At 48.6% G+C, this 27,318-nt stretch overlaps 1 protein-coding gene and 3 non-coding genes across 4 annotated transcripts; 1 reads left to right on the top strand and 3 right to left on the bottom strand.

Moving 5' to 3' along the window:
• Positions 1-1,616: 1,616 nt before the first annotated feature.
• Positions 1,617-1,689, bottom strand: Trnak-cuu (transfer RNA lysine (anticodon CUU)). Its single transcript has one exon. It is a non-coding gene; the product is annotated as a tRNA-Lys (tRNA).
• Positions 1,690-2,281: 592 nt separating this feature from the next.
• Positions 2,282-2,353, bottom strand: Trnah-gug (transfer RNA histidin (anticodon GUG)). Its single transcript has one exon. It is a non-coding gene; the product is annotated as a tRNA-His (tRNA).
• A 382-nt stretch (positions 2,354-2,735) lies between these two features.
• Trnag-ucc (transfer RNA glycine (anticodon UCC)) lies at positions 2,736-2,807 on the bottom strand. The gene has a single exon. It is a non-coding gene; the product is annotated as a tRNA-Gly (tRNA).
• A 9,395-nt stretch (positions 2,808-12,202) lies between these two features.
• Positions 12,203-16,409, top strand: Hjv (hemojuvelin BMP co-receptor). Its single transcript, XM_090333671.1, has 4 exons — positions 12,203-12,274; positions 13,135-13,301; positions 14,148-14,674; positions 15,455-16,409. The coding sequence occupies exons 2-4, from the start codon at positions 13,205-13,207 to the stop codon at positions 16,100-16,102; spliced, it is 1,272 nt and encodes a 423-aa protein (XP_090189797.1). The 5' UTR covers positions 12,203-12,274; positions 13,135-13,204; the 3' UTR covers positions 16,103-16,409.
• The last annotated feature ends 10,909 nt before the right edge of the window (positions 16,410-27,318 follow it).

Here is a 27,318-nt window from a genome sequence, read left to right on the forward strand (position 1 = left end):
TACAAACCCCTTCTTCCTATCCATTTATGAATTATATTTCTTTGAATAATTATTATTTTCTTTTTTATTTGTGCTGGTCCTGGGGCTTAAAACTCAGAGCCTGGTAAGCTCAGAGCCTGAGCTTCTTTTTCCTCAAAGTTAGTGCTCTACCACCGAGTCAAGCTCCACTTCTGGCCTTTTGCTATTTTCTGTTTATTTATTTTTGAGATAAGACTCTCATAGACTTTCCTGTCTGTGCTAGCAATGAAGCACGATTCTCAGATCTCAGCCTCCAGAGTAGCTAGGATTCTAGGTGTGAGCTACTGACATTGTGCCAGAAGAATTATTGAAATAATACACTAATATATTTGTATCATAATTTTGATGACATGAAATTCCATTAATATATAAAGCATGTGTTAATACTACATAACGTATTACATAGTATATTGTAAATACATTATACATGATTTTAAACTGTAATATCAAAATATGTAATTTACTGTGACTATTTACATATATATGCCAGCATTAAGGCTTCAACACTTTTTCATTTGCCAGTTCTGTAAATTTTCCCTTAAAAATTAGCTCATAATTTTATTTTTCTGTGGGTCATGGGGCTTGAACTCTGTCCCTGCGCTCTTCAGCTCAAGGCTAGCCCTCTACCACTTAGAGATAAGAGTCTCACGTCCTTTAGTGCCTGCGATGCCTTTGAGCCGCGATCCTCAGATCTCAGCCACCTGCTAGCTACAATTAGCGTCTTCCCCCACGCGGGGCATTCACCTCTAAACACCGGTTTTATATTTCCCGAGTAGCACGGCCAAGACGTCTGCAGGCACCCGAATGGTTAAGGGTGGACAGGCCGGAGCGCCGCCAGCTCTCCGGGCTCCGACTTCAGGTCCCCACGAGAGACTCCATTCCCCTCCGCGGAGATGCCAGCGCGTCTCTCCAGGCCGCCTCTCCGGGAGCCAGACCAGAGTGCAAGGAGGCCCGGGGGACGCTGCTCCCCAAGGCTGCCGCCCTGCAGGTCTTAGACGGCCGCCCCAGAAGGCCCGCCCCGCCCCTGTAACCCGTCCCACCCGCTGCCCCGCCCCGGGCTGCCCCCACAACTGCCCCGCCCTCGTCCTGGCTGCCCTGCCCCCTCCACCGCTCGCCACGCCCACCTGTCGCCGCGCCCCGCCCACCCGTCGCCCCGCCCCCTGCCGCCCCGCCCCCTGACCCCCGACTGCCCCGCCCCTCGACCCGCCGCCTGGCCCACCGCTTCCTCCTCCCCGTCCCCGCCGCCCTCCGCCCGCCGCCCCTCCAGCGGCTGCCCCTGCTCTCCAGCTGCCCCCTCACTAGCCGCTGCTCCTAACGACTGTCGCCCCCCACAGCTGTCCCCCCCCAGACGGCTGTCCCCCATCAGACGGCCGTCCATCCAACGGCCGCCCCCCTCCCCCCCAGCTACACAGCGCTTTTCTCCGACGGACGTGGCGGGCGGGAGGAGCAGCCGGACGACCCGGGTCTCGGGGCCTCGGGATCTGCCGCCAGGCCCCATTCTTAAAGATTTAGGGGAATGGAGGCGATTTCTGGAACCGGTGGTGGTCGAAGCGGAAAAGTGGAAACTTGACGGCTTGTGATTCGAAAAAAAGTAAACCCGCCCAACGTGGGGCTCGAACCCACGACCCTGAGATTAAGAGTCTCATGCTCTACCGACTGAGCTAGCCGGGCGGCGGCGCTGCTCCCTGCCCGACGCCGCTCCTCGAACGCCTCACGGCCCGCGCCACGGGTCCTGCTGTCCGCGGTTACCCGGCCCACGTCCACCCCCGGTCACCTTCACATCCCCTCCCTCCCCCGTCACCCCTCGCGTCCACCTGCAGCCCACAGAGCGCGGTGTTTGCTCCGCTTCCCTTCGGTTCCCCCGCAGCGCGGGCGCCGGGCCAGGCCGCGGCCGGGCAGGGCCGGCGCCCGCGCTCCCGGAGGTCCGGCTCGGCAGCTCCTTTGCCCAGGCGGCGGCGAGCAACGCCGGAGCGCGCCCGGAGTCGGGCCGGGGTTCTGCCGGGCGTGGGTCATCGCGGCCGAAGCTCTCGGTCCCCGTGGTCGGGCGGAGGACGAGGTGGGGCACACGGGCCCCGGGCTCCAGATCGGCCGCCTCCGGGGAAGCGAGCAGCCCGAGGGCTGCGCGGCCGGGCCTGGGCCGGAGTCAGTTCAGCGAGGACTCCTCGGGGTGGGTGAGGGTGCGCGCGCGGGCAATGCTAAAAAGTAGGGCGCCGTGACCGGTGGACAGGCGGAAAGCTACAAAGCAAAAGGTCCCGCCACGTCCTGCCGTGACTCGGATTCGAACCGAGGTTGCTGCGGCCACAACGCAGAGTACTAACCACTATACGATCACGGCGCGCCACCGCCGGGCCGGCGCGCTGCCTCCGCGTTTCCTCCCACTTGAGACCCAGGACCTGCTTCTGCGCGGCGGGCACCTCGGCCCGGGGGATCGCAGCTCCCGCCCCCGGTCCGGTCCCGGACGTCGCTCCCCGGCGCGCCCGGGAAGGGGGGTTCCGTGTGCAGACCTCTCCCGTGTGCAGACCTCTCCCCGGGGCGCCGCGTCCGCCCTGGAGCTGAGCGTGCCGCGCTTACTGGTCCGGATCCCCAGGGAGTCGGAGCTGCCTTTGTCGAAACAGCAAAAGCACGGAAGGCAAAAAGCACACTAACAGAAGGCTAGCCGCTTTCCAGGATTTTCCTAAACACAATTCCAGGAATTTAAAAAAAAAAAAATAGCGTTATGCGTTGGCCGGGAATCGAACCCGGGTCAACTGCTTGGAAGGCAGCTATGCTCACCACTATACCACCAACGCACCCGCGGAGCCCTGCCGATCAGCCGCCCTATGAGGGTGATGTCATCCACTCCCGCTCTGCGCGCGAGGTGCACCGAAGAGAAACGACCCAGGAGAAACCCCTCTGGACTTCTTCCTGCGGAGAATCCCGGAGGACTTGTAGTCCGACCGGTTTAAGGAAGTCAGTTCTCCCTCTTCTCCTCGGATTGAAGGGAGCGTCGGAAATGCAGCGATCTAAGCCCGGGCCCGAGTTAGCTCGGCACCCCCTGGTGACTCGCTCCGGTATCCTTAGGACAAAGACAGGAAATGAGTTGGGTCGGGAGCATGCATTTGTTCTGAATCATTCCGATTTGCACTTCTTACTACTGAGGTTGGCCATTTTCATAAGCTCAACATTAGTTGTATTAGCTTGCGTTTACTAAGTCATGCGCGTTTGTTCTCCCTCCTCAGTGGGTATTTGTTTTCCTTGCTGATTTATGCCAGTTTATCCTTTGTCTTTTAATATTATTTATGGGATTACTAGATGGGCAGAGGTTCTTGTTTCTATATAGTCTAATCCATCACCTTTTATTTGTGCTTCGCTGTTTTTCTTCAAAAAGAGAAAAAAAACATCCTCCCTGCTTCGAAATTAAGCTGGATCTACAGTGGTGTTTTCTTGTGGCTTTTTAGCAGTTTTAGTTCTTGCATCTAATTTTTTCAGTGAAAAGGACTGTTTTCCTACCCGGAATCAAACACCGGTTGTGGAAAGGAGGACGCCAGCTCCTAACCACTACACCACAAGGGAAGCCAGCGGGAATTGCCTATAAAAATTCTATAGCCAGGAAGCGTGTCACTAGTAAATGCTATCGCCTGAGTGTGTCACATCGTCCTGTGAGCTATATGCAGCAGCCCATCTCTCTATGTGAATGAACATGTCCAAGGAAACCTCTGCAGGCTTTAGTTAGTGGGCATCAAGATAGTGAATTTTCTTCCTCCGTTTATGTGGCTGCTCCCTCCTGAGCTAATGGAAGAAAGTGGTCTGGACCTAGAAAGGAAGCAGATGGTCCATGATGGGGGATTTCCATAGAGCTGTCCTACTGGTCCATACTTTGCATTGTAACTGCAGTGAGAGCTGGAGCATGCCAGCAGCATGCTCCAGTTATTCTGCCCCCGTGCAGGTGATCCATATGTGTCACTACCTTGTGATTGGGGTCCCAGCCCACTGGGTGGGCTCCATGAGCGGACAAGTAGGAACTTATTTATAGTGAACTGGTAACTGCTGTAGAATTCTTGCTAGGGACATGAGAGTCAGGATCCGAGATTTGAATTGTTACTAAATGTGAGGATTATTTTAGTGATTTTAACTAACTTGCTCACAGGGGCAGGGTCCAGGAACCTGAACTAAAAATGTCTATAAGCTCCAGCCCGTTCCTTTACCTTTTTTTTTTCCCCCTCCAAAGCCTTTAATTGTGTAGACAGAACTATGGATTTTGGCATGTGGAGTCAGCTGTTTGTTTCTGTAGGAAATCCTTGCAGGTGGCACTGAGCAAGCTCTCTGAGCATCTGCCAACTTTCTCATCATCTGTCCTACCCCACGTGCGTGGTGTTATTGTCTACCATGGCTCTGGTAAAATTTTGTTCTCTCCCCAAAGGTTTTGATGATTCTACCCCCATTCCTCCTTGACTTGAAAACTCAGAATGTGGCCTCACAGATTTCACCTGCTCTGCTTCCTGCACTTCCAACTTCACTTCTGAGGTTCTAAAGGCTCTCTTTTCATGAACTCTCCCGTTGGTTTTACCCCATAACCAGGGCCCTGTGTGTCCAGACTGACCTTTCTCTTGCTCAGCTCTGTTGGAATGGGCCCCTGAAAAGAAAGCCCTGTCAGCACAGAACTAGACATCCACTGTAGCCTGTTGGGGAAAAGGCAGTAAAGTATAGAGGATAGACATAGAATATTCCAGGTGTCCAGAGCTAACAATACCCATGCTGAAGTCCCTAATGGAATCATCCATTGCTTTTCCTTTGTTTGAAGAGTTCTGCTGTGCCATGGGCCATTAGGCAAGGAGGGAAGATCAAGCTGAAGTGTCAGAGAAGCCGTAGTGAGCCTTATTTCAAACCTGCATCATTTGGGGATACCTATCACAAACTAGCCATTTGTAATAATGCCACTCATTTCTGTAGCAGAATCGTGTGTGTTTGTGTGTGTGTGTGTGTGTGTGTGTGTTTGTGTTTGTGTGTGCATATGTGCACGTGTGCACTTTGGCAGTAGGAAAATTTGAAAATTCTAAGTCCCTATTTTAGAGGCTGATTCAGTACTGTGTGTGTGAGAGAATGATGTATTTATTGCACTTTTTTTTGAATGAAATAGATTTATGTGTCTTATGGATATATATTAGGTACAGCCAGCTGGATATTTTTATTTGGCAAGGGATGGATTTCTAAAACAGTAGGTTGAATGATAAGGCCAATGGAAGTCTACGAAATGTGTTTTTGTGTTTGGTTGGGGGTTTTTTTTGTCTATGACTGGGACTCCAAGTTGGCATCTGACATCTGATGCTTTTACGCATTGGCTGGCTCTACCACCTGTGCCACACCTCCAACTCTGATGTGTTTTTGTTCCCCATATGTGTCTTAGGTTTATTGTCTCATTCTTTAATGATTTTTGAAAAAATCTTGTGCCTAAAAGTTTGTTTTTCCTGATTATGAAGTAGATATGCATGTTTACATTTATGTAAAATGTTTGCTCTCTATAATTTTTGAAATTGTTCCTCTTAAAAATCACTATATATATTTAAGTAAAAATGAAGATCAGCAATATGAAAAAAAATAATATATAGCCAGTTTACCTTTCTGTGTTGCTTGCTGTTTTTTTTTTTTTTGTGTGTGTGTGTGTGTGTGTGTTTTTCTTGTCGCTTGTGGGATTTGAATTTGGGCCTGGGCGCTGTCCCTCAGCTCTTCAGCTCAAGGCTACCACCCTACCCCTTGAGCCACAGTGTCATGTGCAGTTTTCCTGGAGGTTAAACAGACTTTTTTTTTTGCTAGTCCTGGGCTTGAGCTCAGGGCCTGAGCACTGTCCTTAGACTTTCTCAAGACTAGAGCTCTACCACTTGAGCCGCAGCACCACTTCCAGCTTTTTTCTATGTATGTGATAGTGAGGAATCGAATCCGGTTGCCTAGCATGTAGGCAAGCACTCTACCACTAGGCCAAACTCCCAGCCCTCTCATAGACTTTTTAGTGCCCAGGCTGGCTTTGAACCGTGATCCTCAGATCTCAGCCTCCTGAGTAGCTAGGATGACAGGTGTGAGCCACCACACCCACCCTTGCTTACTATTTTGAGTGTCTAGATTTTAAGATTCTAGAATATTCAGACTTCTCTGAGTAGAGATAACTCCCAGGTACTTCTTTCTTCAGTAGAGAACAGTGGTAGAATTTTCAAGCCTGACTCACAGAACCACGGCATTTTCTTGCACGTGAGCACAGACTGCATTCTGATAGGAAAACACCAGCAGCTCAGTAGAAAAGTAAAGATCTCCACCAAACACAACCAAAAATGTTTCCTTAGGAACTATGAAAAGGACATTTTAGGAGTAAAGCTAAGAGCTCCTAAGTCTATTGTAGTTTTTTTCTTCTTTCTTCTCTCTCTAAATTTTATATTATTTTCAGATTTATTATTTTTGCAGTCCTGGGGCTTGAACTTAGGGCCTAGGTTCTGTGCCTCAGCTTATTACCAATTGAGCCAGAGCTCCACTTCCAGCTTTTTCTGAGTAGTTTACTGGAGATTAAAAGAAGAAAAAATGTCTAACAGACTTTCCTGTCTTGGCTGGCTTCAAACCCTAACTACTCATCCTACTGAGTAGTTCAGATGACAGGTATGCTATTTCCTCTTGTTCCTTTCTTCCCTGTCTGTCTTCTTCATCTCCTCTCCCAGGTCCTATGGATTAAAAGGAATATTAGGGGCTGGGAGCATAGACTAGTGGTAGAGTTCTTGCCTAGCATGCATGAAGCCTTAAGTTCTATTTCCCAGTACTACATACTCAGAAAAAGCGAGAAGTGGCACTGTGGATCAAGTGGGCAGAGCAGTAGCCTTGAGCAAAAGTGTGTAGGAACAGTGCCCAGGCCCTGAGTTCAAGCCCCAGGGCTGGCAAAAACAAAACAGAACAAAAAATATTACACACTTGGGGGTGGGGGGGAGGGTAATGGGGACCAAGACATGTGAAAGGGTATCAATGTATGTGAATTAATGCACCTTCTATCTGGCAAATATCATGTAACCCTTTTATTAATTACAATAAAATATTTAAAAAAAACAAAAAATATTACACACTAGTGATAATCACTCAACCTATGTATTCTCAGTAGGCTGGTTGCTCGGTAGATTGAGTTTAACTCGTTGGTGGGAGAAAGTAGGGTTTCTGAGCTTTAAGTTGTTTTAAATATTAGGAAGGGGCCAGGAATGTGCCTAGTGGTGGAGTGCTTGCCTAGCATGCACAAAGCCCTTGGTTCAATTCTTTGGTACCACATACCCAGAAAAAGCTGGAAGTGGTGCTGTGGCTCAAGTGGTATGCTGGGGCCAGCCAGCAGCAAACTGGGATTCTTGATTTAGGGGGTGAAGACTTGGAAAAGAAGAAGACAAGAAGCAAACAGATGGGGTCGGGAGGTCTACAGCTCAAGTCAGCAGCCCAAGACTGCAGCCTAAGGCTGTGAGCTTACGACTGAAGCCCCATTTATTTCTAGATCCAATCTAATATGCTCTCTTAACACCAAGAAACTGTCAGGGGTTACATTAGCACCAAATGGTAATCAGGTCTCAGATCAGTTAAGCAGAAGGTGATAAAGCAATAACACATTTGTACCAAATGGTAATCAAGTCTCAGCAGAAAGATAAAGCAATAAATCAATACAGCCAGGAAGTTCACAATACTGACCGTATAGCTCAAAGTTCACAGGCATGGTGTCATCCATGACAGCTCATTTCTTTGTGCTGTTATCTTACTCAGTGATGCAGATTCATGAATCAGTCTGACTCCACACTCTGGCTCTCAACACTGGTAGAGCTGTAGCTTTGAGAAAGCCCAAGGACGGTCCTCAGACCTTGAGCTCAAGCCCAGGACCGGCAAAAAACAATCCCCCAAAAACCAAAAAGCAAAACCGGACATTCCTTCTGCAGTAATCCTAGCTACTCAGGAGGCTGAGAGCTGAGAAACAAGGTTAAATAAAAGCCAGTCCATGCAGGATCGTCTCTGAGACTCTTCACCTCCAATTAACTACCACAAATCTGGAAATGGAGCTGTTGTTCCAAGTGGTAACATGTGTATTTGAGCCCCAGGATTTGTAACAAACAAACAAAAACAAACCACCTTGGGCTTGACACTCTCTGGGAAGTTAGGATCCCAACATACACCAACTTGCCAGCAAGTAAATAAAATAACAAATGGGGGAAAACATGAAAAGGTATATAATGACCTTAGTTATAGCAAAATGAGAACAAAACCATAATAAGATACCACTTGACACCTACAAAGGATGGCTATAAATTAGCAGATAGAAAATAGCAAGTGCTGGTAAGGATAAGTAGAAATTGGAGCCCTCATGGGAATATAAAAGGATACAGCTGTTGCAGAGAACAGTTTGGCCCTTCCTCAATAAGCTAAATATAGAAAATGACTCAGTAATTCCACTCCTACGTATATACCCCCAAAGAACTGAAAACAGGTACTCAAACATTAGTACATGTGTGTTCTTGGTGACACTATTTATAATAGCTGCCCACAGGAGTAAAAAAGAGCCTGGATGGCCGTTCATAGATGACTGGGTAAACTGTGGTGTATAAATTGCAGTGGTACATTACTTAACCATAGTTGAAATGATTTGTTCATGCATGTTCCACCTTCAGGCTCATTGAGCAAAGGAGGAAAAATCAGGTCTGGAGGCATGGCCCAACTGGTAGAATTCCAGTGTAGGAAGCTTGAGCGCCTAAGTACAAAGCCCAATACAAATAACTTGACAGAATAAATCATGCAACCCAAGCCATTCACTGGTGGCTCAGGACTGTAATCCTAACTACTCAGGGGGCTGAGATCTGAGGATCATGATTCAAAGCCAGCCTGGGTTGAGACTCTAATCGCCAATCAACCACCAGAAAACCGGAAGTGGCTTTGAGGCTCAAAGTGGTAGTGTACTAGCCTTGAGCTGAAGAGCTCAGGGATGATACCAAGGCCCAGAGTTCATGGCTCATGACCAACAAAAACAAACAACCCCCCCCCCCTACAATCCAAGGAGAAAATGAGAGGGAGGAAGAGAAGAAAAGAAGGAAGAGAAGGAAAGCAGAAAGATAAAGGAACATATCACCAAAGAGGATATACAGATGGCAAATAAGCGCATAAAGAGATATTCAGGCCAGGTGCAGGTGGCTCATACCTCTTATTTTAGCTACTCAGGAGACTGAGATCTGAGGATGGCAGTTCAAAGACAGCTAGGGCACTAAAGAACCTGAGACTCTTATCTCCAATTAACCACTAGAAAACTGGAAGTGGGGCTGTGGCTCAAGGGGTAGGGAGGTAGCCTTGAACTGAAGAGCTCAGGGACTGTGCCCAGGCCCAGAGTTCAAGCCCCATGACTGACAAAAACTAAAAAACACAATTAGGCATCAATAGACACTTATCAAAGAATCCTGACAACAAATGGCCGATAAGAATGCAGAGAAACTGAGTATATTTGAGAAAAAAGCCTGGCTGGGTGGGGGGGCACTGGCCCCTCCCAGAGAGCGTCCATTTCCCTCAGCAGGCCCCATGTGCAGACCCCACACCACCAGGCCCTGGGCATCCCACGTGTGTCCTGGACATCACGTCCTGTCCCATCGTCCCTGAAGACTCACGTGTGAACATTGGACTGCGTGGGCCCCAGATGTAGCAGGAATGGACACCCAGTCAGGGGCTGAAGGACGTGTGGAGAGCTGGGCAGCCTGCCTGTGGCCTGGACTGGGTCTGGGCTGACAAGGCCCGCGGGCTGTCCAGGGATCCAGGAGTCACGTGGCTCTCTCCTGGACACCCTCTGGAGCCCCTGCATCATGCACCCCAGGATTCTCTCTCTAGAGGAGCTCTTCTGATGTTTTTCTTCAATAAATTTCTGTTGTTTTACTTCTTCTCTTTCTTCCAGATCATAGAGGCAAAGGAACGATCCATGCGTTGCAATTTTTCAGTATCCATCCCCCAGGGCTGTAAAGCATAGACACTTGGAAAACAACTTGGCAGTTATCTTTATTTTTTATTTTTTGGCTGGTCATGGGACTTGAACTCTGAGTCTGGGTGCAGTCCCTGAGCTCTTCAGCTCAAGGCTACGACCCTACCCTTTGAGCCACAGCGCCACTTCAGGCTTTCAGTGGTTAATTGGAGATAAGATTCTCACAGACTTTAGTGCCCCGGCTGGCTTTGAACCGTGATCCTCAGATCTCAGTCTCCTGAGTAGCTAGGATTACAAGTGTGAGCCACCTAGCCCAGCTGGCAGTTATCTTTCTCAAAATGAAATGTACAGTTATTATATGATACATCATTTATACTCCTGACCATTTATCCCAGAGAAAAAAAGCTTTCTGTCCACACAAAATCCTGCACACAATGCTAGAGCTGGTAGCTCACATCTGTAATCCCAGCTACTTAGACTGAGATCTGAGCAGCACTGTTGGAAGCCAAACCTGCACAGAGACTTTGAACCTCCAGCAAAATCCAGAAGTGGAGTTGTGACTTAGGTGGCAGAGCACCAGCCTTGAGCAATGAAACTCAGAGGCAACACTCAGGCTTGAGTTCAAGGACCAGGGAACACACACACACACACACACACACACACACACACACACACACACAATCAGGACATGGCCAAATTCCTTTGTTGCAATGTTTTAATAATTTACAGAGGGAGTGAGGGAGGGAAATAGGGACAAAAACATGAGAAAGGGGCCGGGAGTTTGGCCTAATGGTAGAGTGCTTGCCTAGCATGCACGAAGATCTGGATTCGATTCCTCGGTACCACATACGTAGAAAGAAGCCAGAAATGGTTCTGTGGCTCAAGTGGTAGAGCTCTAGCCTTGAGAATGCTCAAGGACAGTGCCCAGGCCCTGAGCTCAAGCTCCAGGACTGGCAAAAAAAAAAAAGGAAAAGAATTTACAAAGCCTGGCAGTGATGGTTCACATCTGTAACCCTAGCTACTCAGGAGGCTAAGATCTGAGAATCACGGATCAAAGCCAGTCTGGGGAAGGAAAGTCCATAAGTCCAATTAACCAACAGAAAAATGGAAGTGGGGCCAGGAGTTTGGCCTAGTGGTAGAGTGTTTGCCTAGCAAACACCTGGGTTTGATTCCTCAATTCCACATACATAGAAGGAAAAAAAAAAGCTGGAAGTGGTGCTGAGGCTCAAGTGGTAGAGCTCTAGCCTTGTCCAAGAACAACGCTCAGGCCCTGAGCTCAAGCCTAGGACTGGCAATAAATAAATAAATAAATAAATAGGAGGTGTTGTAGGGGCAGACAGCTGCAAGGCTCAGATCTGGAGGCACTTAGCAGGCAAACCTTAACCTAACAACTCTGAGCTCAGGTTTCTTCTGTGGACAGCTGGCTTTTTTTTTTTTTCCTGAAATACTCTGCAAACATGGAGGAGGGTCTCAGACCTACTCTGCTGTAAATCCTTTATTTGTTTTGTTTGTTTGTTTTGTGCAGGTATTAAGGCTTGAACTCCAGCCTTCCTTGGTGCCATCTCTTACCTTTTTCAGTCAAGACTGACACTCTACCACTTGAACCATAGCTCCACTTCTGGCTTTTTGCTGGTTCATTGGAAATAAGAGTCTCACAGCCTCTCGTGCCCCATCTGGCTTTGAACCTTAATCCTCAGATCTCCGCCTCCTGAGTAGGCATGATTATAGATAGGCATGCGCTGCTGTGAGTTTTTTTTTTTTTTAGAGGGAGCTACTTCTCTTATAGCACGTGTGGAAACAAAATGGAATATTGCATGCAGCAGGGTTGAGGGCAGAAAATGGCAGCTACCCAGGTGCTGTGATCTTTAAAGGCCACCAGCTCATTCTTGAGAAGGCCAGAGGGCTCACTCCAGAGTCATATAAGCTAGAATTGGAGATGGCACTTGTCTTGTCACTTTTCAGTCCCTCCTCCCTCAGCTTGGCACCCAGTCTGGCATATTCTGTTTAATCTTCCCTTCCTCCCCACAGGCTCCCCCCCCCACTGCCACCCATGTCCCTGGAATTTTGGACTTCGCTATTTTTAAAACCGTCAACTCAGTAGCCACATCCCTCCCCCGCTCAGCTGTCCAGTACTCGGGCCAGCCGTGTCTCCCCTCCGTCCCATATCGACTCTCCTCTGGCTCTCTAACCTCAGTGAGATTTTCGCTGGTCTGGGGTCCTGCTGGGGTCCATACAGAAAGGGACGAGTCACCCCCTAGCTGGAGGAGATGGATCCCCAACTATGGCTGCAGAATTGGATACCCGAGTAATGTCTGACCTTTGCAAACAGTAAGTCAAAAGGCCGCCGCTGCAGTGGTTTTAATAAGCTCATGGACTGGAGTGAGACTTTTTCCAAAGTTGACAGGTATCCACATGGGTGTCTGTTGCAAAAATTAGGATCTCTCCCTATGATGATGCCAAGGTCTCCAGGTCTCATTTCTGTCTGGTCTCTGATCTCTGGCCATTTTCAGTTTCATGTGCCCCTGCACTTGTGTTGTTATCTCAATAGCTTTTCTCTCTCTCTCTCTCTCTTTTTTACATTTTGTGACTATTCTGAGGTTTGCACTCAGGGCCTGGGTGCTGTCTCTGAGGTGTTTTGCTCAAGGCTAATACTCTACCACTTGAGCCACAGCTCTATTTCTGCCCCCCTCCCCCGCCTTAATTGGACATAACGAGCCTCCCAAACTTTCCTGCTCAGGGCTGGCTTTGAACCATGATTTTCCAGCTTGGCCTCCTGAGTAACTAGGGTTCCAGGTGTGAGCCACAGATGCAGGACCATTCCTTCTTGTGTGCTTCTGAAGCAAAGGAGGAAAAGAAACAAAAGCTTCGTGCGTGGGTGGGGAGGCCCACGGTGGGGAGGGAGGAGCAAGCGGGACGTGTCTGGGCTCTGGGCTCTGTGGGGGGGCTGGGTGGGGGACCCGGATCCTTTCTGGCCCCACAACGCCTTCATTTTTGACACATCCACTGTTTGGTGTCGGGCATGGAGCAAGGACTCTGCTCACCGACCCTTCCCTCTGCCCCCGCCCAGGCATTGCACAAGGGACCCGGAGGCCTAGAGGCCAGCCGCCACACTCGGGGGGGGGGGGGGGGTGGGGGGCGTCTTACCCTCCTGATGGATCTTCCATGCCTCCTCTTCTCCCTGTGCCCAGGCAGAGGTCCTAGCCTCCGGTCAGCAGGTGAGACAGTCGTCGGCGCCTGGGGGGAGCTGGCTGGACAGGTATGGGGAACCCGAGCCAGTCCCCTATTCCTGGGTCCCCCCACGGCAGGCCCCCGACCCTGAGCGCCTTCACTCTGCTGCTGCTCCTCTGTGGACACGGTAAGAAGAGCCGGAATGGGCTGGGGTGCCTGAGCAGGCGTGGAGGGGTGAGGGGGGGCGTCTCCACCTCGGTCTCGTGGAACAGGCCGGCTTGTGGAGGGCCCGTGGGAGGCGGGGTGGCCTTGGCTGGAGAGGAGAAGAGGCCAACACACTCACTTTTTTGGGGGGGGACTTGAACGCTGGGCCTGGGCGCTGTCCCTGAGCTCTCCAGCTCAAGGCTACCTCCTACCCCTTGAGCCACAGGTCCACTTCCAATTTTCTAGTGGTTAATTGGAGATAAGAGTCTCACGGACTTTAGTGCCTGGCTGGCTTTGAACTGAGATCTTTAGATCTCAGCCTCCTGAGTAGCTAAGATGACAGGCGTGAGGTCGGCTTTCTTTTGCTCTTTCTTTTTTTCTCTTTCTTTCTTTCTTTCTTTCTTTCTTTCTTTCTTTCTTTCTTTCTTTCTTTCCTTTTTTCTTTCTTTCTTTCTTTTTTGTGCCAGTACTGGGACTTGAACTTGGTCCCTGGGCACTGTTCCTTAGCTTCTCTATTCAAGACTGGCATCCTACCACTAGAGCCACGCCTCCACTTCTGGCTTTGTGCTGGTTAATTGAGATAAGGGCTGCATGCACTCTTTTGCTTGGGCTGGCTTTGAACCGAGATCCTTAGATCTGAGTAGCTAGGATGACAGGCGTGGGCTTACACATTCTTTAGGAAGACTAAGGGAGTGCGGGACCTGAGCTTGGGGCCTGGGGAAGGCCCTTGGCTGGGCTGCAGACGCCCCGCCCTCCACCACCATGATGAGATTTGGGGGGAACCCACCCTCCCCCATCCACACACAGCCTTCTCCTTGCCCGCCCTCAGCCCATTCTCAGTGCAAGATTCTCCGCTGCAATGCCGAGTACGTGTCGTCCACGCTGGGCCTCCGAGGCGGGGGTGCGCCCGATGGGCTGCGCGGAGGCAGCGGCCTGTGCCGCGCGCTCCGCTCCTACGAGCTGTGCACCCGGCGCACGGCGCGCACCTGCCGCGGGGACCTGGCCTTCCACTCGGCCGTGCACGGCATCGAGGACCTCATGATCCAGCACAACTGCTCCCGCCGCGGCCCCACGGCGCCGCCGCTGCCCCGCGGGCCCCTCGCCGCGGGGTCCCCCCCGGAAACCCCCGGCCCCGACCCCTGCGACTACGAGGGCCGCTTCTCCCGGACGCATGGGCGGCGCCCCGGCTTCCTGCACTGCGCCTCCTTCGGGGACCCCCACGTGCGCAGTTTCCACCACCACTTCCACACCTGCCGCGTGCAGGGCGCCTGGCCCCTGTTGGACAACAACTTCCTCTTCGTCCAGGCCACCAGCGACGCCGTGGCGTCGGGGGCCAAGGCCACCACCACGCGGAAGGTCAGGGCCCGAGCATGACCCGCCCCCCCCCCCCCCCCGCTAACCCACCCCGCGCGCAAGCGCCCGCGTGTGTGTGCCCATGTGTGTGCGTGAGAGTGTGCGTGTGTGTGCCCACGTGTGTGTGCAAAGCACGCGTGTGTGCCCACGTGTGCCTATGTGTGTGAGTGTATGCGTACGTGTGTGTAAGAGTGTGCATGTGTGCCCACGCGTATGTGTGCCCGTGTGTGCGAGCGCGTGTGTGAGTGCCCATGTGTGTGAGTGTGTGAATGTGTGTGCCCGTGTGTGTGTGCCCACGTGTGTGTGTGTGTGTGTGTGTGTGTGCGCACGCGCCAGTCCTGAGCTCCAGGTCGAGGCCTGGGTGCTGTGTGCTGTCCCTGAGCCTTTTCTGCTCAAAACACGAAGACCCAGGTTCGATTCCTCAGTACCACATACCTAGAAAAAAGCCGGAAGTGGTGCTGAGGCTCAAGTGGTAGAGCTCTAGCCTTGAGAAAGTCCAAGGACAGTGCTCAGGCCCTGAGCTCAAGCCAGGACTGGCAAAAAAAAAAAAAACAAAAAAAACAAACAACAAAAAAAAAAAAACAAGGAAAAGCCCCCAAACAACTCTATCCACGCCCCGAGTTTTGCTGGCTAACTGGACGTCGAGAGTCCCTGGAGTGGCAGGACCTTCCTGCCCGGGCTGGCTGGGAACCGCGTGGCCGGGAGGACGGGCGGGGCCACGACGGTCCTGCGCCCCAGGTAAGCATGCTGCCCCGCGGTCTTCCCCCGGTCTCGTCCCGGCAGCTCACCATCATCTTTAAGAACATGCAGGAGTGCATCGACCAGAAGGTGTACCAGGCGGAGGTGGACAATCTCCCTGCCGCCTTCGAGGACGGCTCGGTCAACGGCGGAGACCGGCCCGGGGGCTCCAGCTTGTCCATTCGGACAGCCGACCCGGGCCACCACGTGGAGATCCGGGCAGCCTACATCGGGACCACCGTCATCATCCGGCAGACAGCCGGGCAGCTGTCCTTCTCCATCCGGGTGGCGGAGGACGTGGCCCGGGCCTTCTCGGAGGAGCAGGACCTGCAGCTGTGTGTCGGGGGGTGCCCGCTCAGCCAGCGCCTCTCGCGCTCCGAGCGCAATCGTCGGGGTGCCATCCCCATCGACACGGCCAGGCAGCTGTGCAAAGAGGGGCTCCCGGTGGAAGATGCCTATTTCCAATCCTGCGTCTTCGACGTGTTCATCTCTGGTGACCCCAACTTCACCAGGCCCGCTCAGACCGCGCTAGAGGACGCCCGAGCCTTCCTGCCAGATCTGGAGAATTTGCATCTCTTCCCCTCTGACGCCGGCGTCCCGCTCTCCCCAGCCCCGCTCCTAACACTGTTCCTTGCAGGGCTCTTTTTCCTGTGGCTTTGCATGCAGTCAGTAAGCCAGCCATGCCATCTCTAGTTTGAGGAGGGCAGGGAAAGGTCCCTGTCACCGCCCAGGACAGGAGGAGACTCGGAGATCCACCAATCAGCAAGCACTTAGAGGCGGAGCCAGCCCAGAGCTTGGCCTGGCCGTCACAGAGGGAGAATTGTGGACAAGGTTTTTGCATTCCAGACCATCCAAGGGGCTCTCTTGTCTATTTTTTTCAGGCCCACTTATGGTGAAAAGATTGTTTCAACCCATGCAATTGTTTTTATTGTTTTTTTTTTTTGAAAAAAAAATTTTGGTGCTGTTTTGGGCTTGAACTCAGGGCCTTATACTCTTGACTTTTTTTGCTCAAGGCTAGTGTTGTACCACTTGACCCACATCTCTTGTTCTGGCTTTTTGCTGGTTCTTTGGACATAAGAGCCTCACAGTCTCTTCTGCCTCAACTGGCTTAGAACCACAATCCTTAGATCTCAGCTTTCTGAGTAATTTTAAAACCTTGCTCCTCAGATCTCAGCTTCCTGAGTAGTTAGGATTACAGATATGAGCCACCAGTACCTGACCTAGGGGTAAGATTTTTAAGGGACAAGAACTAAAAGAAGATGACACGACCCTTATTCAAAAGCAGCCCAGAAGAGGACAAAACAACTAGGGAAATAATTCTATTCAGTGAGGCATGGATTGTATGTCTAGCACCTACCTAGCAAACCCAAGGCCCTTGGATCAGGCCCCAGAACCATCAGAAAAGGAAAAGAAAAAAAGAAAGCCTATTTGCTGAATATATAAGGGTAGGTGGGTGTTCTGCTTTCTTGGTTCAGATGTGAAATGAACACTGTGCAGATGTTAGGTGAAGGATGTCAGCTTGTTAGAGAAACGCATACAGGAAGGGCAGAAGCTGGCATGTCAGCCCCTCACTCATCTGTTATTCAAGCTAGGAGCCTTCCATGTGGCTGAGGTTGCCCATTCTTCACAGATGCATGAGATGGAGTAAGGCGATATGTTCATTTGCACTCACAGAGCCTCGGAAACAGTCCCTTCCTTTTTCTGCCTGCTCTGAACGATAAAACTGATTCCTGTGGAAGAATCATGAGTGTGTATTTCTTCACTAATCTTTATTGACTTATTCACTGTTGGTGCTGGAACAGGGACTCAGGGCCCAGGTCCTGTCTTTGAGATTTTCCTTTTGAGACTGCTGCTCTTCTGGTTGAACTACACCTCCATTTCAGCTTTTGAGTGTTTAATTGGACATAAGAGGCTCACAGACTTGTCAGTCCAGACAGGCTTTGAATTGTGATCCTTAGTTATGAGCCTTCGAAGGAGCAAGGATTTATTGACATGAGCCACTGACATTGGGTTGTTTTGATTTTTTGGGGGGGGGGGTGGCTCAAATTAAGGGCCTTGTGATGTCCCTGAGCTTCTTTTGCTCAACGCTAGGCTCTACCACTTGAGCCACAGTGCCATTTTCAGCTTTTTCTGAGTAGTTTACTGGAGATAAGCTTCTTACAGACTTTCCTGTTTGGGTTGGCTTTGAACTGAAGTCCTCAGCTCTCAGCTGCCTGAATAGCTCGGATTACATGCGTGAGGCATGAATGCCCAGTTAGAATGTTCTTTTTATGAAGTTAAATATACTAGTATTTCCCCTCAGTGACACTGAGTTGTTTGTCATACTTTTCCTGAGAAGTATGTAAAACTAAAGCCGGGTGTGGTGGCTCACGCCTGTCATCCTAGCTACTCAGGAGGCTGAGATCTGAGGATCACAGTTCAAAGCCATCCCAGGCACTAAAGTCCATGAGACTCTTATCTCCAGTTAATCACCAGAAAACTGTAAGTGGTGCTGTGGCTCAAGGGGTAGGGTATTAGCCTTGAGCTGAAGAGCTCAGGGACAGTGCCCAGGCCCAGAGTTCAAGCCCCATGATCAAAAAAAAAAAAAAAAAAGAATGTAAAACTAGGACTGGGAATTGGTTTAATGGTAAAGTGCTTACCTATCATGCGTGAAGCCCTGGGCTTGATTCCTCAGTACCACATAAACAGAAGAAAAAATGAAAAAAAACAGTAAAACTGCATTGTAATTACCATAGCAAAGTTGGTAGCTCAAGACTCATTCTGAGAATCAACCTAAGAACAATGAGACTGAGCATCTGACTCAACCAAGCTCGGGTAGGACACCTGCTACCCACTCCTGAGGCCCTGCTGGGCCGGAGCCTCAGCACTGCAAGATATGACATCTATCTCTAAGGAAGGTAGTTCTCCCTCCTCGGTCCTCCCCTCACCCAGAGTTTTGCTATGTAGGCTCGGGGAGCTTGTACTCTCCATCCTCCTGAATAAACTTCCCATGGGCTGGAATTATAGGCATGTGCCACTATACCTAGCCCTTAACTCTACTTATATTTTTTTGCCAATCCTGGGGCTTGAACTCAGGGCCTGAGCACTGTCCTTGTGCTTTCTCAAGGCCAGAGCTCTGCCACTTGAGCCACAGCACCACTTCTGGCTTTTTCTGTGTATGTGGTACTGAGGGATCAAACCCGGGTTTTCGTGCATACTAGGCAAGCATTCTAACAGTAGGCTACACTCCTGGTCCCCTCTTATCTCTAGTTTTATATAAAGAAACTTAAGTACAGAAGGATTAAGCATTTTTTCCCCACAATCACACATCTGAGTGAGCCAGAAATGGAACCTAAGCAGTTTGGATCATTTGTAGTGGTATTACCAGATATTATCAGGAAATAGCGATTTAAATATTTTGAATTTGAACAACTAGCTGGCATGCTAGCTTCTGCCCTTCTGCACATACCTATAATCCCAGTAGGATCTAAATTCCAGGCCAGCCTAGGCTACATAAAAAACCTCTCTCTCTCTCTCTCTCTCTCTCTCTCTCTCTCTCTCTCTCTCTCTCTCTCTCTCTCACACACACACACACACACACACACACACACACACCCCACACACACTTCTTTTACTTGTATTGGGGTTCGAACTAGGACTTCAGGCTCTTGTTTTTTTTCTTACTCAAGGCTAGTGCTTCAGCACTTGAGCCACATACACTTCTGGCTTTTTGCTGGTTAATTGGAGATAGGGGTCTCAGAGGACTCTTCAGCCTGGGTTGGCTTTGAATCATGAGCCTTACCTCTGGGAGTAGCTAGAATTACAACTCCAAGCCCCCCACACTTGGCTATTTTATATTATTTCTTTGCCAGTCCTGTGCTTGATTTCAGACACTGGACACAGTCCCTGAGCTTCTTTTGCTCAAGGCTAGCACTCCACCACTTCAGTCATGGCGCCACTTCTGGCTTTTTCTGTTTATGTGATACTGAGGATGGAACCTAAGGCTTCGTGCATGGTAGACAAGCACTCTACCACGGAGCCACATCCTCTGGCTCTATTTTATAATCTTGTTGTTATATTTCATAACTTGATATCATCATGCAATATAAAAAAATAAAGGGTTTAAAAACAATCCTGTTGGGTCTTGGTGACTCATATCTGTAATCTGAGCTACTAAGGTGGCTGAGATCTAAGGATAATCATTTGAACCCAGACTGGGCAAAAAAGTCCCTGTGAGACTCTTTTTTTAATTAAAGAATTTATTAACATTGATTTTTACATCATATTTCAAATGATGTACTTAACAAACAAGTATTTAAGAAGGGAATCTCTATATACAATCACTGGCACTTAGATTTTAGAACATAATTAAAATTAGGCTGAGGGTTTGTATGTCATATATACATATTAATCTATGTAATAAAACATTATGTCTATAGAGTCATAGGTTTTTATGTCTATGTAGTTGTGTCTATATTTCCAATACCATGTCCATAGCATTGGGTATGCAAATATTGAGTCCTCACTCTAGTACTGTTTGGATCTAATAGCCATATATTAAGGATACCATGCGCATTTTGTTCCTTTGGTTGTTTTTGTTTTTTGTTTTGCCAGTCCCAGGACTTGAACTCAGGTCCTTGAGCTTTCTCAAGGCAAGCATTCTACTATTAGGACACACTCCCGGTCCTGTGAGACTCTTATCACCAATTAACCATTCAAAAGCTAGAAGTGACACTGTGGCTTCAAGTGGTGCTAGCTAGTGCTCAGGGACAGCGCCCAGGAGTTCAAGGCCCATGATCAACAAAACACAAAACAACACAAAACAAAAACTCCAATAAACCCTTGATTCCTAATTCTGATCTTCCACTGCATCACAGCCCAGCAGGTGGCAGTGGTGGCTAAAAAGTGACTCAGTGGAGATGAGCCTAAATCTCAGGGAAGATTATCTGGCCATGTAGGGCCATTTGAGGACCAAAAAAATATGAGTGTTTGACAGAACTAGCATTTCAGAAATAAAATGAAGATAGTGAAGAATTTGCCCCTCACCTCCTGGCCCATTCTTCCTATGTATCCAAGGATGGAATATGAAGGATTGACCTCCCATCCCCAACCCCCACCTGTTTCTCCAGGTGCTTCCAGACAAACAGGCAAGCCGCCAAAGCCTGACACAGGCTGCTTGAACCCAGCTGTAAAAACTTTCATTGTGGGCCTAACCTATAAGTCTCTTGAGTCCAAGCTGTGAGGCCAAGGGTTAAGAGGTTGGAAGACAGCCGGGCATGGTGGCTCACGCCTGTAATTCTAGCTACTTAGGAGGCTGAGATCTGAGGACTGCAGTTGGAAGCCAGCCTGGGCACAAAAGTCCCTGTGAGACTTTTATCATCAATTAACCACCAGCTGTGGTTTGAGCTGTGGTTCAAAGTGGTAAAGTGTTAGCCTTGAGCAAAAGAGCTCAGGGACAGCTCCCAGGCCCTGAGTTCAAGCCCCCATGACAAAAAAAAAAAAGTTCTCAAAAGCAAGTGGTTAAACCATGAATCAAAATTGAACATTTAATTTTGAGCACAGGGCCAGTGCCCAGAGTTCAAGCCCCAGCATAGGCACCAAATGAAATTAAAAAACAAAAATGAAAAACACCCCACTCTCTCTCTCAAAAAAAAAAATCTATGACTGAGAATGTGGTTTAGTAGTACAGTGCTTGCCTAGCATGCATGAAGCCCTGGGTTTGATTCCTCCGTACCACATAAACAGAAAAGGCCAGAAGTGGTGCTGTGGCTCAGTTGGTAGAGAGCTAGCTTTGAGCACAGAGAAACTCAAAGACAGTGACCAGGTCCTGAGTTAAAAGCCCCAGAAATGGAAAAAAAAAAAAGAAAGAAAGAAAGAAAAAAGAAAAAAAAATCTAGCATTTAAGGGCCAGGAGTTTGGCCGAGTGGTAGAGTGCTTGCCTAGCATGCATGAAGACCGGGGTTTGATTCCTTGGTACCACTTACACAGAAAAAAAGCCGGTAGTGGTGCTATGACTCAAGTGGTAGTCCTCAGGCCCTGAGTTCAAGCCCCACAACTGGCAAAAAAAATCTAGCATTTGGGAGGTGCCTTTCATGTGTCTGCTCCAAGTGGCAGACTTGACCTGGTCCCGGAGCCTCCCAAGGTTGTCCCAGGGTGAATGTATCACCACCTGTAATTACAAAAGTGCCTCTACCAGGAGAACTAGATCTCTGACTAGATCTCTAGACCGCCTGGAAGAGGAGCCCAGGGCTGGAGGTTGATGTGGATGAGACGGAGAGCCATGGTACCTGGACTGCCAGGGTCATGGAGCTGCCGTGTAATTGTTACAAACCCCCAAGCCTTCATTACTGGACAGAACCAGGCCTACAGATGGGGTTAGGGGGTGGGGCATGACCTATCCATAGCAACAGTGTGTGTGTGTGTGTGTGTGTGTGTGTGTGTGTGTGTGTGTGTGTCTGTCTGTCTGTCTGTCTGTGTCTGTGTCTGTGTATATCGGGGCCTGGGCACTGTCCCTGAATTGTTGTGCTCTAGGCTAGTGCTCTACCATTTGAGTCATAGCCCGATTTCTGGCTTTTTTGCTGGTTAATTGTAAATAAGAATTTCCTGCCTGGGCTGGCTTTGAACCTTGACTCTCAGATCTCAGCCTCCTGAGTAGCTAGGATTACAGTGATGACCTACACTTCTCAATTTGCTAACAGTTCCACACAATCTACCTAAGGCCTGACTTTCCCCCTCCAGCCTGTCTTCCATACCTCACAGCAAGCTCCTTCCTGCATTTCTTCTCAAGGAAGCAGAGAGAACATCCTTAGCCCAGAAATTACAGTTCTCAAAATCTGTGCCAGGAAGGTGCACTGGCACTCAGGAAGGAAAAGCAAGCAGAATGAAAGAAAATCAGTACCATTTCTCAGACCCTTTCCTGCCTACTTCCAAATGGAAAGTATTCATTATCTTCATCACCTTTAACAGGAAACAAGTGACATGTGTTTCCTGAGATAAAACTTACGTGCATGGAGGGTGGGCTTTGATAACGTGGAACGTAAATTAGGAAGGCCAAGTCTCCATTCTCAGGCTATTTCAGAATTGGTTCACAGAATCAATGGGTCACTGGGCTTGAACTTGGCCTGGGCACTGTCCCTGAGCTCTTCAGCTCAAGGCTACCGTCCTTGAGCCAAGACTCACTTCCCATTTTCTAGAGGTTAATTAGAGATATAAGGGTCTCAGATCCTTCTGTGCCCAGGCTGGCTTTGAACCTTGATCGTCAGATCTTAGCCTCCTGAGTAGCTAGGATTATAGGTGTGAGCCACTTGAGCTCTTGCTTGGTTTGTTTATACTCTACCACTTACAACACGTTGTTTACACTCTACCACTTACTACAATTTTACATCTGGCTTATTGCTGGTTAGAGATAAGAGTGTCATGGAGGAAGTGATGCTGTAACTTAAGGGGTAGAGTGATAGCCTTGAGCTGAAGAGCTCAGGGGCAGCACCCAGGCCAAGTTCAAGCCCCACAACTGACAAAAAAAAAAAGGAAGGGTCATGGACTTCTCTACCCGGCTGGCTTCAAACTGTGATTCTCAGATCTCAGCCTCCTGAGTAGCTAGGATTACAGATGTGAGCCACCAGTGTCCCGCAAAGCTCTTGCAGGTAAATCCATGAGACTCTTAACTACAATTAACCACCAGGACGTGGCGCTGTAGCTGAACATGGTAGACCGCTAGACTTGAGGTCTTGAAATGTTCAGGGACAACGCCCAGGCCCAGCGTTGCAGATCTTGTCAGTACATAAAATTACCCACAGGGTGGCAGGCTTGAGACAACTAGATTTCTGACATGGTGAGGAATTTCTCAGAAAAGGGGAAGTTGGGTTAAATACACAATGTTCTGGCTCCTTGGTTCTTATAAACAGGAACACAGTCCAGCTTTCTCCTCAGAGAAAAACAAAGCAACATCATCCACTGCATTACCCCTGCCCTGCCTGATACATAAGCAGGAAACAGATTTTGAGGAACTGTTAGGATACCATATAGCAGAAAAACTGAAACTGAGGCTTTGGTTTTTTGTTTGGCTAGTACTGGGACTTAAACTCAAACATGAGTGCTGTTGTCCCTACGTTTTCTTCCATGTTCCAGGCTGGTACTCTACCACTTGAGCCACAGCTCCACTTTCCACTTTTTGGTGGTTAACCGGAGATAAGATTCTCATGGACTTTTTTTGCCTTGGCTGACTTTGAACTGTAATTTCCATCCCTAAGCCTCCTGAGGCCTGAGCCACTAGTGTTTGCCAAAATTGAGGTTTAAAACCCAGTTAGTAAACAGGAGAAAATGAAGGAGAGGGTAACAGTGTTTAAAAATAAATGTACTCATGGGACCACATACATAGAAAAAAAGCCAGAAGTGGTGCTAAGGCTCAAGTGGTAGAGCTCCACCCTTGAGAAAGTCCAAGGACAGTCCTCAGGCCCTGAGCTCAAGCCCAGGACTGGCAAAATAAATAAATAAAGAAAGAAAGAAAGGAATGCATTCATTACTTTACTTACATAACCATAACCCCCCTGCTCATCACATTTATAATAATAATTTTTTTTTCTTTTTTCTTTTTCTTTTTTTTTTTTTTTTTTGCCAGTCCTGGGCTTGAGCTCAGGGCATGAACCCTGTCCTTGGACTTTCTCAAGGCTAGAGCTCTACCACTTGAGCCTCAGCAACACTTCCAGCTTTTTTCTATGTATGTGGTACCGAGGAATTGAACCCAGGTCTTCGTGCATGCTAGGCAAGCACTCTACCACTAGGCCAAACTCCCGGCCCTATAATAATAATTTTTTTTTGCCAGTCCTAGGGCTTGAACTCAGGGCCTGGGCACTGTTCTTGAGCTCTTCAGCTCAAGGCTACCTCTCTATCATGTTGAACCACAGTGCCACTTCCAGTTTCTTGGTGGTTAATTGGAGATAAAAGTCTCATGGACTTCCATGCCCACGCTGGCTTTGAACTATGATCCTCAGATCTCAGCCTCCTGAATAGCTAGGATTCCAGGTGTGAGTGAGCCACTGGTGCCCAGCAAAGATTTTTTTTTTTGTAGGCCATGGGGCTTGAACTCTGGGCCTGGATGCTGTCCCTGAGCTATTCAGCTTAAGGCTACCACCGTACAACTTGAGCCACAGCCCCACTCTGTGAGACTCTTATCTCCAATTAACTACAGGAAAACCAGACATGGTGCTGTGGTTCAATAAGGTAGAGCGTTATCCTTCAGCTGAAGAGCGCAGGGACAGTGCCCAGGTCCAGAGTTCAAGCCCCATGATTAAAAAAAAAAATAGAACAGAAGGGCAGGCATTATATTTAATAGCCATAAGTAAAAATGGCACTAGTAACTTGAGCACAGGGATGGAATGGAAGTGAGGGAGAAGGTTGGAACAAGAATGCACTGTGTTCATATTCTTTTTTTTCTTTTTGCCAGTCCTAGAGCTTGAACTCAGAGCCTGAGCACTGTCCTTGAGCTTTCTCAAGGCTACAGCTCTACCACTTGAGCCTCAGCACCATTTCTGGCTTTTTTCTGTATATGTGGCACTAAGGAATCGAACCCAGGGCCTCGTGAATGCTAGGCAAGCACTCTACCACTAGGCCAAATTTCTGGGCCTCATATTCTGACTTGTTGAGCAGAAACTACCTTTGTACAACTGCTTTAAGAAAAAAAAAATTGTGAGCTGGAGCTGGGCGCGGTAGCTCACACCTGTAATCCTAGCTATTCAGGAGACTGAGATCCGAGGATCGAGGTTCAAAGCAAGCCTGGGCACTAAAGAATGTGAGACTCTTATCTCCAATTAACCACTAGAAAACTGGAAGTGGCACTGTGCCTCAAAGGGTAGGGCGGTTGCCTTGAGCTGATAAGCTCAGGGACAGCGCCCAAGCCCACAGTTCAAGCTCTGTGACTGACAAAAACAAAAAAATGTGCCCTGAATTATTCAAACCAAAACAAAGTCATATTTGGTCATAAGATGAGAAGACGGGGAATCAAGAAGATTCCTTGAGCAAAAGTCACTTGCACAAAAGAGCAGATAGGATTTCTGAAAGCAGAGCTGGAAAGTTAGGACAGGAATTCCAGGTAGAGAGAAAGGCACAGGCAGAGACAAAGGCAGTCAGGACAATAGAAGGGAACAGTAAGTCCCTGGGCTTGGCTAAGGTACAGGTACATCAATGAGGAAGCAGAGGAAAAGGAACCTAGAAAGTTTGGCATGCATGGAACCCTGGGTTTGATTCCTCAGTATGACATAAACAGGAAAAGACAGAAGTGGGGCTGTAGCTCAATTGGTAGAGCACAGAGAGGCTCAGGAACAGTGGCCAGGCCCTAAGTTCAAGCCCCAGGACTGTCAAAAAATACATAAATAAAAAGAATAAAAGAGAGCAAATGGCTTATGCCAGTAATTCTAGCTGCTCAGGAGGCTGTGATCCAACCACAGTTCATAGTCGGGGAAGAGAATCTGTAAGACTCTTATATCTAATTCACCACCCAAAAGCTGAAAGTGGAGGCGAGGCTCAAGTGATAGGTGCTAACCTTAAGTGAAAAAACTAAGCAAGAGTGTAAAATGGTGAGTTCAAGTCCTAATACCAGCACCAAAAACACCCCCCTAAAACTCAAATGAGCCTTGCTAGTTTTCTGTAAGTACTCTCCCATCTTGCTAAGAAGTTGGATATCAAGATCTCCATTATTCCCTCAACATCTCAACCTCCTGAGTAAGTAAGATTACATGTATGAGCCCCCAGTGCCTGAGCACTGTCCTTGGGCTTTCTCAAGGCTTGTGCTCTACCACTTGAGCCACAGCACCACTTCTGGCTTTTTCTGTATATGTGGTACCTAGGAATCAAACCTATGATTTCATACATGCTAGGCAAGCACTCTATCACTAGGCCACACTGCCAGCCAATGCTAGACAGACTTTCTACCACTTGAGCTACATACTGTGCCTTTTTTTTAATTAAAGAATTTATTAACATTGATTTTTACATCATATTTCAAATGACATGTTTAACAAACATATACTGTGCCTTTTTTGCTTTTGTTATTTTTCATACAGGGAGTATCTCACTTTTTGCTAGACCCAGCCTGGACTTTGATCTTTTTTATACTTCTAGGCAGTTGCCATTCTGCCCAGCTTTTTATTTTTATTTATTCATTTATTGTCAGTCCTGGGGCTTGAACTGAGGGCCTAGGAAATGTCCTTGGACAGTGGCGAGCACTCTACCACTAGGCCACACTCCTGGCTCATGTCCAGCTTTTTTTTTTTTAGTGGGGAAAGAGATCTTGACTTTACATGGGCTGTCCTTGAACACGACACTCCCAATCACCCCTCCCAAATCATTAGGATTAAAGACAGCCACTAACTGCACCTGGCCAAATAAGGTATCTTAACACAGCGATTCCTTTCACATTCTTCTTCCTGTTACCTGCAACTAATTACGATCCAAACCGCTCCAGCAGCAGGTTGAGTGGGGTAATGGTGGGGAAGCACAGCCTGTGCTCCTGCATACCCTGGGTGTGCTTTTTTGTTCCTACCCCCATCCCCCTATCCCTAGCCCCCACCCCACACCGCCTACTCACCATCCTAGGGCTAGAACTTTAGGCCTGAGCACTGTCCCTGAGCTTCTTTTTGCTCAAGGCTAGCGCTCTACCGCTTGAGCCACAGGACTGCTTTTGTTTTTTTTTCTGAGTAGTTTATTGAAGGTAAGAGTCTCATGGACTTTCCTTCCCTGAGCTGGCTTTGAGCAGCTATCCTCAGATCTCAACTTCCTGGGAATCTAGGATTAGAGGCATGAATCTCCGGTGCCCAGCTCCTGTATGTGTATATGTGTGTGTGTGCATGTGTGTGTGTGTGTGTGTGTGTAATACATATAAAATATATCTTCCTGTTCTAAGAAATAGATTTCTAAATATATTTATAATTTATATA

This window comes from Megascapheus bottae, chromosome 6, assembly GCF_031878675.1.
Source record: "Megascapheus bottae isolate mThoBot1 chromosome 6, mThoBot2.hap1, whole genome shotgun sequence".
Taxonomy (NCBI): Eukaryota; Metazoa; Chordata; class Mammalia; order Rodentia; family Geomyidae; genus Megascapheus; species Megascapheus bottae.

Bases quoted from the DNA above. Each gene is read 5' to 3' on its own strand.
- Hjv (XM_090333671.1), top strand. From the start codon at position 13,205: ATGGGGAACCCGAGCCAGTCCCCTATTCCTGGGTCCCCCCACGGCAGG. The intron at 13,302-14,147 runs GTAAGAAGAGCC...GCCCGCCCTCAG, and splicing joins GCTGCTCCTCTGTGGACACG to CCCATTCTCAGTGCAAGATT. The intron at 14,675-15,454 runs GTCAGGGCCCGA...TCGTCCCGGCAG, and splicing joins AGGCCACCACCACGCGGAAG to CTCACCATCATCTTTAAGAA.